The 11,975-nt window shown below is 44.5% G+C and overlaps 1 protein-coding gene across 2 annotated transcripts; it reads right to left on the bottom strand.

The window, feature by feature from the left end:
- Positions 1–958: 958 nt before the first annotated feature.
- On the bottom strand, positions 959–11,309 carry ywhaba (tyrosine 3-monooxygenase/tryptophan 5-monooxygenase activation protein, beta polypeptide a). 2 transcript variants are annotated; one of them, XM_037491068.2, is made up of 7 exons: positions 11,154–11,309; positions 6,769–6,929; positions 5,662–5,802; positions 4,466–4,589; positions 3,914–4,077; positions 3,598–3,693; positions 959–3,489 (listed from the first exon to the last, which is right to left on the bottom strand). In XM_037491068.2, the coding sequence occupies exons 2-7, from the start codon at positions 6,919–6,921 to the stop codon at positions 3,433–3,435; spliced, it is 735 nt and encodes a 244-aa protein (XP_037346965.1). In that variant the 5' UTR covers positions 6,922–6,929; positions 11,154–11,309; the 3' UTR covers positions 959–3,432. The 2 variants fall into 2 exon arrangements, with proteins under 2 accessions (XP_037346965.1, XP_037346966.1); XM_037491069.2 differs by lacking the exon at positions 11,154–11,309 and adding an exon at positions 8,506–8,553.
- Positions 11,310–11,975: the final 666 nt, after the last annotated feature.

Below are 11,975 nucleotides of genomic sequence, written 5' to 3'. Positions count from 1 at the left end.
GTCCTTGGCTTTCAAGGCCTAAATGCTTTGACTTTCGATAAACAGCACCCCCTTCTGGCCACATACGGTAATCGAGTGACATTTTGAGCCTTTTATTACTGAAGGGAATTCCCCACAATTCATCGCAATGCCAAAGAGGACGGCACATGCGTGTTTAGACCAACATATCAAATATACAGAGATGGAACTAACACACATGAAATCTAATGATATACACTCCTTTATTCATCAAATATGAATTAGTCATTGCAGCTGTTTTGACAGTAAAAACATTCACATAAATACCCACAATTGAATATCATCTTTTTTTGACGTTGCCATGGTGACGTGATACGTTGCAGCAAAAGGCCGTCCCGCTCACACCCGACCGCTTACCAGGTGACGTCAGTAAAAAGTAAAGGATCAGATGAATGGTGATTCAGGTCTGTCTTCTGGTCCTCTGCACATGCATCATTCTTTAATCATCATTTTAAAAAGTTACATGCAAAATAGGTTTAAAAGCCAGACATCATCCAGGAGATCAGCCTGTTACTCTAAATATTTAAATTTGAGGGGAGGAGCCTAAACATATCAGTGATTAACCTTATACTATAGATTAATTCCAGTTTTACCTCACTCCCCTGAGCCACCAGACTCCATCAAGAAAACCCAATCAGAACCTCAGGAGCGTGGAGCCGTTGGTCCAATTGGCCCCTAAATTTGAGCCCTCGATGGTTGAAGTGTTGGACATTTACGCAAACTAAGCGGAGACCACGGCCTCATGGGGGTCAGAGGTTAAATCCGGGTTTGATCAGTGGAGTCTGGAGGCTTTGTTTTGACCACAAGGAGCTAAAAGTGAAAAGATTCCAAAATCATCCTTTCAGCGTCCAACACGAGAACCTTTCCTCGTGGAAGATTGAGATGAAGATTAAAAGTAAGAAGAACTACCAGACTAGTGGGGATAATAAACAGAACAGGGTTCATTCGGAACTGATAAAACCTTTATTTCACTTTAAATTGTCTTTTACATTTTTGTCCTGTTCATAACATGAAAGGTGAAACTAGAGTCTGAGTTTTTTAAAAGACATACACAAATCTAGGATTACTTCAATAACCAGGTGGGGATAGGGGGTGGGAGGGGGTGTCAAAGGGGTCATTTGTTTTTTTGTAGTTTATTATTTTGTGTCAAGCTAAAATCTAAATTTTCACCACAACGTGCAATAAAACCGTCACAGAAGCAAACTTTTTTTTTTTGGGGTTATTTTTTTTTTTTCCTTTTTATTTTAAGCATAATACTGGTCAGTAAAAACAAAATTATTTGAGATACCAGATATACAGACAGGCTCGGTGCCACATTCACTACTGCATGGGATATTTTTTTTTTTATTTCCTTATAAAGCGTAGAATAACTGCCTTTTTTGTTCAGCTAACGAGAAAAAGAGCGGCAGGGGAGGGGGGGGGGGGAAATCATTTTTTATTTTATTTTTTAACCTTTTGTACTTCAGTGCAGGAAAACATTTGTCCCCAGCAAAAGAAACAAAACAAAAACATTGAGACACATGACTTCTCTACACCTACCAAGTGGAATGTCAAGATGGTGGGTGACAAGCTTATTGTGACACTGAGGTAAAAAAAAAAGGAAAAGGTCCTATTTCCTCATCTTTGTGTGATCTTTTATTTTGGCGGGTCAAAGCGGTTTGAATCAGATTTTTTTGAGGGTCTCAAAGATTAGATCCCCCAAAATAATTGACACTATGCATTTTTTTGGGGATCTCGCTTGAGCAACGGATGATTGGTTGATCAGTTGCCGGGGAGATTCCTTCCACGGGCGTACCTGCTGTGGACTCCAACTGCTTCCTCATTTAAAAAGAATGAGTTTAAATTCAAACCATTTCTAAATGAGTCAACTTGGGTAAGCAGTTTGATTTGGTTCAACATTTCCTGTGGTTGTTTTTAAAGATGTAAATGTTTGAAAATAGTTAAATTAATGTCATTACATATTTTTTCCCCAAAGGTAAAAACTGAGGCTCTAACTATTTTAGTTTGAAGAGCAGCTGATGAACTCAAACTACCGTTGGTATTTAGGAAATGAGGAAGCAAGGAGTGTCCGTCCACAGAGACACACCCCTCCCCCCCCCTCGGCTCTGTGTGGATTCACATGGTGGATAAGCAGAGGCAGGGAGTCTAAACTTTAGGCGTGAGGAGGAGGAGGAAGGGCAGGAATATAATGAAGAGTTGTGGAGCTGACTGATACGGCTTCAGGGTTCTCTCTGCGATCACAGCTGTTAACTAATCATCCTTTCTCCAAAAGACAGATTTACAGTTTAGCTCAAAACCTTTTAGAATTTTACAGTACTCAAAAAATGAAAAACAGAAAAAAGTTTGATTTGTTAAGACACAAAAAAAGGGGAAATTACATTTGGGGAGAGCAGTACAGATGTTGCCTGGAGGAGGATCCAGGATGGAGGACAGCTCCTCCTTCTACAAACATTAAGATGGAATGTATGCTTTTTGAAATGTTTTTATTGTGTTTTCAGATCTAGCAGACGTGCGTAGAATAAAAACCGCCGGGTCTCAGTTGGAAAGAGAAGGCGAGTGTTTACCAGCAGGTTAAAACGCTTTGTCGTTTGTTTTAGACGCGTCAGTGTCACAATAAAGCCTTGTGGGAGGACCCTTCTGTATAAACCTCAGCTCTAAACACAACCCCCTCCCATCCGGACGCAGCCTTTACACCATCACAACGAGGAGCAAGAACTAAGCATCACAGGGTTTGTTGAAAATAAACGGACAGTTTAATAACCTTTTGTGTTGGTTTGTTTAAAGTGGAATAAAACCAGCCATTCGCCAGTACACTAAGAAAAAGCCAAACGAGGAGGGAGGGGCAACTAAGCGTTAACTCAAAGAGGGGGGGGGGTGTCTATAAGTGCGTTAACTCAATAGAGCGAGGGAGGGGAGAAGTTGGGACAGAGGGACGAGGACAGAAGGGAAGAAGTGGAGATTTAAAAAAAAAAATGGAATTGTGGGCTTTTAAAAAGACATTTATTCAATTTGTTAAATTTTGGATAAAACCCCTCCCTGCGTGTTAGAAGACGAGGCTGACCTTTAGTCCACCGGACAGCCTTGGAGTGCCAAGATAGAGGGGGAGGAAAAAGGAGGAGGAGGAGATTTAGGCTGATGGGACAAGCTTTCACAAACCTCCTCCATTTCTTTTTTTTATTTATTGAATAATCTGTCTGAAGGTGGGGTACTATTCATGCTGTTGGTTATACAGAAGGGAAGTCGGGGGAGGCCGGGCTTGAAAAAGGACGACGAAAAAGAGGGAGGTGGGTAGGATGAACAGGGCTTTTTTTTATGTGTACGAAGAGAAGGAAGAAGAGGGGAGAGAGGAAGAGAGACCAGAGGAAGAGGAGGAGGGGGAGAGTGGGGTCATGGGTCAACAGTGAAGTGTGCGCTCTAGTTGTCTCCGTCGCCGGTCTCGCCCTCGTCGCCCTGGTTTTCTGATGTCCACAGCTGGAGAAAGACAAGACAGATGTATGCATTTAGGTAAGTATAGTTATGCAAAGTATAATTAAGTGCAAATGACCGACTACGTGTAGGAAACCACACAACAGCACTCACAGTGAGGTTGTCCCTTAATAGCTGCATGATCAGCGTGCTGTCTTTGTACGAGTCCTCGTTCAAGGTGTCGAGCTCTGCGATCGCCTCGTCGAAGGCCTGGTGGGGGGGGAGAAGACACCGGTCAGACCATAAAGAAGGGGGTCCTTAGGGCGGGGCTTAGCGTGCCTCCAGAGTACAAATGGTTGTCAGTATTTAACTTATTTAATGACTAGACAGATATCAGATGAAAGGAAAAACACAGCTGTGGGGGTTTTATATCTTCTTGGTAGAGGCATCTTTATTTGAAACTATAAACTACGTGAAACGAAGCGCTGACCTGCTTGGCCAGAGTGCAGGCCTGCTCGGGCGAGTTGAGGATTTCGTAGAAGAAGACGGAGAAGTTGAGGGCCAGGCCCAGCCGGATGGGGTGTGTGGGCTGCATGTCCTTCTTGCTGATGTCGAAGGCGTTCTGGTAGGCCTGCTGAGAGTTCTCCACCGTGTCTTCACCACCAACAACAAACACACCCACAGTTATTCTGCTGTTCGAGTAAACCAGCTGATCGGCACGTTTAGGATGGTAACATGCATGTTATGCATTAAATACAAAGCACAGCTGAGGCTGATGCAAATGTTACACATTTTTTGGAGGTATAAACATGAGTATAAATTACTTTTAATAACACTTTAATTGACCTTTGACTTTAATACAATAGTTATACTACAGCCCCGGTGCACTATTTACAGATACGTTAGGAACATGTGGCTTAGGTTGGACGGGAGCCTCTTTTGATCATTAAAAAAAAGAATTATTAACCGGACATCTGTTTTATTACCCAGGTGCCCCGGCCCGAGTCAACAAGCGCCTGAATAACGGCGTGCCCGCGCTCACCCTTCTTTGCGTCCCCGGATGCCACCTCCGACAGGTATCTGAAGTAGTCTCCTTTCATTTTGAGGTAGAACACCTTGCTCTCCGCCTGACTCGCGTTGGCAATGAGGAATTTGTCGAGCAGATTCTGAAACACACGAGACCACAAGGGCTCACACACAAATATATCTAGATGTACAGCAAATAGAAGTTATGGAGTTACGGATCGCAGTACTGGTGTTGATCACTGATGAGGTCACATCACTGTTACAAAGCAGAGACACACTTCCTCCTCCGGCATTGTGGGTCAGAACACAGCTGCAACAACAGAAAACACGCCGGAGGCAGCAGGGCGGCTCCAAACAACGCTCCTTTAAACACCCGAATATCACCACATCCGGCATTTCGAACGGATTCAGAAGCCCCCCCCCTCCCCCCCATCCTACTCCTCCTCCTCCTCCGCCAGCTTGTCGGTGCCCACTCAGCGAGCTGCACTGACTGAGCCGTGCAATCGACCACAAAACGGTTTCTGGTTTCCAGCCAGCAGTCCGCAGCGTCTCAAAATCATGTTCTCACATACACACGAATATATAAATCTATAAAGTGTGTAGGAGCCAATAAACAGTGCACGCACGCACACACACACACGTTTGCTCTGGTCTTTGCGACATCTCAATCAAGGTCGCCGACGGATTTCGTGCTGCTTTGAGGACTGCGCCGGCGCGTCTCCCTTCATCACCTCACTGCAGAGGTGTGACCTTGATTATATTAGAAGTCTGCTCAGGCGCAGGGAAAATAGGCTACGTTTCCGATTTGACCTTGAGGAATTCCTGTGGTGACCTGGCTGTGCGAGGGCTCCGATCAAAGGCTTTTTATCTGTATTTGACTCAGTCGCTCGTTCAGTACTTCGGGAACGCTCCACTTCCAATAAAGAAAACCTGTCATTTCAAATTAGGCCGCTGACAATTTTGCCGAGTCATCCTCACATCAACGACCCACGTTGATGCATCACTTAAACTTTATTATTCAAAGACCTTCCTCGCTGCCAGCGATGTAATGTGAATGCAGGACGGCGGCGTCATTTGATGGTAAAAAAGAAATGTTTGACGCCATCAGCAACGTAATGAGTCGGAGTCATGTGACTGCTGCTGCTGCTCTGTACTCAGCCAGGAGGGCTCCGCTGCAGTGCCCCCCCCCCTCCTCCTCCTCCTCCTCCGTACCAGCACATCCTTGCAGATTTCTTGGAGTTCAGTCTCGATCTTCATACGATACTCGCGGGCCATCTGCTGTTTCTTCTCGTTCCCCTCCGTCTTCTGCTCGATGCTGGAGATGACGCGCCAGGATGAGCGGCGGGCCCCCACCTGCCAGCAGGAAGAAGAAAAAACACCTTCAATTAAAGAAAGAACTAAATCTCTACACACAGTACTGCAAAGACTCGGGCTGAATACATTTAGTAGAAATGATTCCCCTGCATACAAGGACAGTGTCATCTTTTTATTAAACACCGCTCTGATAACGATGACATGATGGGACGCTGTCATTTCAGAACGTAATGAAAACGTCACTCAGTGCACGAGACGTCCTGAGGACAACTGCGTCGAACCTCACAGATAAACGGAGCAGCGCTGAAACAAAGTGCTGCTCTTACATCATTTCTCCTTTTAGAAATAGACCAAAACATCTTCATCCTACAGCTGGACTGCGCATATTAGAGGAAGAAAGCTAGAGATCCACATTGTAAGAATGTGAATGCTATAAATAAACAGACGTGTGTCTGTAATAAATATAGATTACAACTCTTATTACTAACTGTGGTACGTCTGGATGAAGCTTATGGAGTCTTCAGATATGGATATAAAAAAAATAGATCTTTTTAAAAGCCTAATATGAGTACATACGACTGGAGGGTCGGCGTGAATGCTTCACTGTCACTGATGTACTAAATATATAATCATGTTTAACATTTATTTTTAAATAATGAAAATGGTTCTTAATCTTAAACAGGCCTTTGTCTTGCATAAAAGGAACAAATGGTTTTTTAACATTTTGATCAAAAGTCAATGAATGATATGTTTGATAGAAGTTGGACTGGGAAGCATCATTCTTGTACTGAGGTCTCTTTTACATCAATTCTGCTGCCGGAATGATGGAAACGTCGCTGCTGTGCGACAGGAAAAGAGCATTTTAACACATTTAACATTTATTTTTATTCTTTGAGGACATTACCTGTGAAATGACCCAAATCCATAGCGGACTGTGGTTGCACCCTGAGTTTCTCCAGGCTTTGGGGTGAAAACAAACAAACAAACAGGGCAGAAGGCACGTACCACGTTCTTGTAGGCGACGGAGAGCAGGTTGCGCTCCTCGTTGCTGAGCTCCAGGCCCTGCTCCGTCACCGCCTTCATGGCAGCCGCCATGTCGTCGTAGCGCTCGGCCTGCTCAGCCAGCTTGGCTTTCTGCACCAGGTCGTTCTTATCCATTTTTTAGGCTGTGGGCGGGGAGGACAGAGTTAGTGTCTGGACGTCAGCTCTCCGAGCAAGAAAAATAAAAGTGGCGATTAGAAGGACACGAAAACGATGAGACCACAGAAGGATTTTGGACAATCGGATGCCACTAGTGCAAAATAACCCGAGCACGTGGCTGCAAGCTCACACATTCTGATTTTAAAACAGCAGTTAGGGAAAAGCCAATTACTCAGCTGTCACTGATCGTAATATCAGGAGCCATCCAGAAGTATAAAAAAGACAAAAGGAGTACGAGCCATGACGTCAACAGTTAAAACATTCAAATCAGATGCCGATTTTGTTACTGGAGCTGCAGAGAAGCGCATTTCCCGTCCTTTTACACATTAACCAGTTAGTTACAATAACGGGAAGCTACAAATCAACCAAAGCTGACATTTTACGGCGCGAAGACCTCAGGGCGCCTCGCAAAATGTCAAAAGGCCTTTCCGTCCCGGACCCCCGCTCTCCAGTGGTTGCGTCCCTGAGGGGTTTCTTCTGGCGGGATGAACGCGTAGGTCTAAGTAGGCCACGGCCCCCACCGCGCAGCATCCACCCACCAACTCCCCGCCACAGCTCTGGGTCTATTTGATCAACCTGCACACGTCTTCTTTAATACTAGACTATGGAAAGTACGCATGACTATCCACCGCTCGATACTTCTGCTGACGTGCGCGTCGGTGCCTGCAAATCTATGACTTCTACGTGCACGTCTGTTGAAATCAACGGAGAGATCGCAACGCTAGCAGTGAGCAAACGCACGTCTGGCCCGGCTAACCGGCCGAGCTAAAAGCCAACGGAGGTCAAATGATGCCTTCAAGCTCCACTTTTGTCAATCTGCAATGCGGGAAGAAATTACTTCAAAGACTGGTCATGTTAACGTTACACTGAGTGCGAAATAAACTGCCAGTTATTGATAGCAACTCGAACACCTGGAGTGATTTCCACAGAGGCTAAAATAGCCCAGGTTCTCGATTCCTCTAGTAGAAATGTTTTATTGATTGCTGAACCCTGGAAATTAAGAAAAAAAAGCAGGGTCCAATTTCAACGTTGATGGGTCATCAGTTGTGTCCCTGCGGATGCCAAGAAGCAGCTTTGGCCCAAGCAGATCTTTTAAGAACGTTTTGTTTGATAAAAAAAACAAATGGCTCAACGTCCTGCCACAAATTCAACTCCCTGACTCTTGGAAATCTTTTTCACAAGCATTTGTGCCTTCATATTTAAATTAAAAATATTTTTATTAATTATAATAAAATAAAATCTCACTTCTACATATAAACTGCACGTCATGAAGTCCTCTTAACCACCATTAGATGGCATCGGGTCAGCCATGTTCTCATCAGGACATTCAAAAGAGCTTTGATTTGACATTTTATTTAAGTCAGATAGGTGTGCATCTTTTCTTCTGTTTTGTTATTCTATCAGTAATCCTAAGTCAATTGTCTAGTATTTGATTATCATTAAATTGATCAGCTGAAAAAGGGGAAAAAACCCCAACTCACTTAATAGTTAAATCGCCCTATATTATGTCACAGAATCACATATTTTTACATAATGTAGTACCCTTTAATATCTCCTGTCAACGTATCGACGTTTATGACAGCAGGACCGGAGACCTTCCACTCAACTGAAAAGATGGAGGAAAGACAAAGAATATCTCGTCATTAACAGCTTGATCCCGCCGCCACTCTTCCTGCGGCCCATGGGCTCTGAAGGCCCATTATTGGTCACTCAGCGCACCGATGGCACAGCTCTAGTGATGAATCGCAAAATCAATTATCTGTCAATAGTTTTCAGTTGCATTCTTTCACCTAAAAACTAGACAAATGTTTAACCATTACCGTATTGGGTCATAATATATTTAAATACCCATTTACTCCGTTGTCAGAATACCAATTAGAAAGAAGTTTGAATTTTCACCAGTGTTCGTTTTGCATTCAGTTTCAAGTCTTGATCTGAAAGTGGAAAAGGGGTTTTAGCAGCAAATTGAATTACATCATTTTTAAGAAAATAAAACTACACCCACATCATTATAACATAATTTACATTACATGTCAACCGCCAACACGCAATTTGATTATAAATGGCACTACCCAAACCAAATATAAAAATATAGGCATGGTGGCATTTCCTCAATGTCAAATAAACATTTTTTTAAAATGATCTGAGAATAACCAAGTTGTCTAACCTCTTCATGTCATTTTTAACCAACAGTCAGACAATTGAAAAAAAGAAAATTTGCCACCTTTTTACCCTTCATTTGCTAATCTCCATGACTAAAAATGATAATGTCTAGAAGTTTAGCGTGGGCTACATCAACGCAAGTTCTGGAAAACTGGACATTCGATATTATCAAGAAAATAAGCAGGCGACTACTCGGATGAAGTCCTACTAGTGACATTTAGTCACCTGAGAGGCGAAAGATGGCATCTGTCAGCAGCAACTTTCATTTGGAAAATAACTATTGGAACGTGAGAGAAGGCGTGTCAACATAGACATAAAGACATAAAAAGGTTAATACACCCTATAATTATACAACCCAACACATTGATGAACCTTAATAATGAATGGTTATAAAATGGTGGTTGAGGTTGGATTTCCTTCATACAAACACGAGCTGTGCGTTATTTAATTAAAGGGCCTCTTCGCGTTTATTTGGATAAATTCCCATTAAAATTCAGATTTGTTGTATTGACAAGCCGCTCCACTGATGCAACGTTCATCGCCGAGGTTTTTCAGTTATTTTCGTTAATAAAAAAAAAAAGACCATTGACGACGGCGAGTAAAAGAGCACGAAGAAGGCTGCTGCGAAAACGACGAAAGGAAAAACGAGTCTCCGGGCGGCATGTGGCGTTTACACGGTGCCGTCATTACGACAAACCGCGTATGCCCTCCGGAGCTAATCTGCTTCACTTTAGCATCCGCGAGTTAGCATTGAGCTAAACGCCGCTCATTGCGGTTGACAAGTCGACCCCCCCCCCGGCCCCCCCCCGAAAAATTAACCTTAATTAACCGCCGCAGTGACTCCGCACGTCGGTTAAAAATAGGACGACTCTCGTACTACAGTCATCTGGCGGGTATCCAACATTAGCATCGCCGTCGTCAGCTAGCCTACTACTAAAGGTTTAACAAGCGTATGCGCGCCGAGAGGGAAAAAAATGGGGTACACCATCTTCAACAGACCTGAGATTAAAAAAAACGACCCCCCCTCCCCACACCCTAAAAAAAAAGCAAGCTTGGAAACCGCCCGCTAGGCCGAGAGTGTTCGGCTGGTATCGGTTATTCGGCCCGCCACCAACTACGCCCTCCTTGTCGCATTCCCCTGCGGAATTTTAAGATGGAGAGATAGATTAGCGCTAGCCGCCGTGCTAATAGGACGTCATTGCACGGCCGTGGGCTTAAGCTAACGGTTAGCCTAGGAGCTAGCGGGAGCTGACCCAGTTCAATCTGCACGTCATGCGCCGAGCTTCGACGTTGAAATGGCTGGATGGTTAAATGCGACGCGTGTTCCGTTTTTTTTCCGCGGTCATCCGCCGGTTGTACGATGAAGAAATTAATTTTGATTTAAATCGCATTTTTTTGGAGAGGAAACCCCCGGGAAATGGAGAGGGTGTGTTAGCCTCCGTGTCGTTTCACTACGCCATAACGGAGCTAAGCTACGGACAGTTATTAATTACAGTTACTGTGAATGATGAGGCCAAATTATGCCGCTAATCCGGGTGTTAGCGGACGCTTGGTACCGGCCTCGCGTTAGCCACCGCGCCACATCCTGGCTATACTTTAGCATTGGATGCTCGAAGGAGAAAAAAAAGTGCTTTCACGACGGCCATGGCACAGGCTGCGGCTAAGCTGTCAAAATGGCCAAACTTGGGTGCCGCTTGCTTCTCCCTCCCTACACGGTGGAGGCGCACCACGCATGGTATCGACCGGCGCACAGGCCTTCCGAAAAAGAAGAGAAAAAAAACCCCAACGATCCAACGCACGTTATACAACACAATGGAACGAGCGACCTCTAGTCAGGTATTTTGTTACGGGTTATTTTTCGCTACTTGGTCTCGGCCTAAATCCTCTCACCCAGCCCCAAACCACAATAGGCACCTTCCGCCGCAGAGGCAGCGAATCGGGCCACCGCTGGGGCTGCAGCTACCGCCCAAAGCGCGTCCTCACCCTGTGTACAAGACAATCATCGAGCGTTATGGAGGTGAACTCACATTTTGAGCGTACAAGGAATCCCGATTTTAGTCTCTGAACGATGGGAGTTTATCAAGCCGTCCTCCGCTCGCTGCTCAGAGTATTCAGGGCAGTACCACTTCCGCCTGCTCTGACACTTCCGCTTCCTCTAAACCCCACCCCTCCCCCCGCCAGTATCCATGGCGACCGCGCCAGGGGGTTTCCTGAGCATCTTGCGAGGGGCTTTGACGTCAGAGAGGACCATGGCAACCGCTACGAGATGACGTGCGCCGATCTCCGTGGCAACTGTCTCCACGAGGCCGGTGCCGTCGGATCTGAGTTCCCCATCGAGTCAGCTGACACAGCGCTGTGTGCGTTAGGCTACACTGATTTTTTGTTTATTCCGTTTTTTATTATTCATTCCTGGTCTTCAACCACCACCACCACAAAAAAAAACTAATACGCCGTAGATTTTCTTTGAAATGTATTTTCCACATACTAAATGGGACTTATTACCAACAAATAATTTAAAACAGGTACAAGTGTATAAATGCTCTCTTTCACAGTGAACGTTAATAATAATAAATACATAGGGATTTTTTATTTATTTCATTTTAGCACAGGAATTGAATAAACTACAACAACATGGGCACATTTTAGTTCTACTGTTGAACAGCAGGTTTGCCAGGTTCCCAAATTCTGACCCGTCCATCTGAATGTTGCAGAAATGTTGACCGATCAGACCAGGCAATGTTTTCCCATTCTTCTAACGTTACAGCCTTGGTTTCCAGTTTCAAACATGGTATGTTCATAAATGCTTTTTTGCAAACCTCTGGTTTAAAGTTCTTCTATCAAAGTGACCA

The sequence above is a fragment of the Pungitius pungitius genome, chromosome 8, assembly GCF_949316345.1.
Source record: "Pungitius pungitius chromosome 8, fPunPun2.1, whole genome shotgun sequence".
Classification (NCBI taxonomy): Eukaryota; Metazoa; Chordata; class Actinopteri; order Perciformes; family Gasterosteidae; genus Pungitius; species Pungitius pungitius.
Note: the sequence above shows the minus strand (reverse complement) of the source record. Positions and strands in the feature narration are given on the sequence as shown.

What these genes read in the sequence shown, in the direction of transcription:
- ywhaba (XM_037491068.2), bottom strand. Translation starts at nt 6,921, where the DNA reads ATGGATAAGAACGACCTGGTGCAGAAAGCCAAGCTGGCTGAGCAGGCC. An exon ending in ATCCGGGGACGCAAAGAAGG is followed by an intron (nt 4,078 to 4,465) that starts GTGAGCGCGGGC and finishes TTGGTGGTGAAG; the next exon opens with ACACGGTGGAGAACTCTCAG. An exon ending in TATTAAGGGACAACCTCACT is followed by an intron (nt 3,490 to 3,597) that starts GTGAGTGCTGTT and finishes GTCTTTCTCCAG; the next exon opens with CTGTGGACATCAGAAAACCA.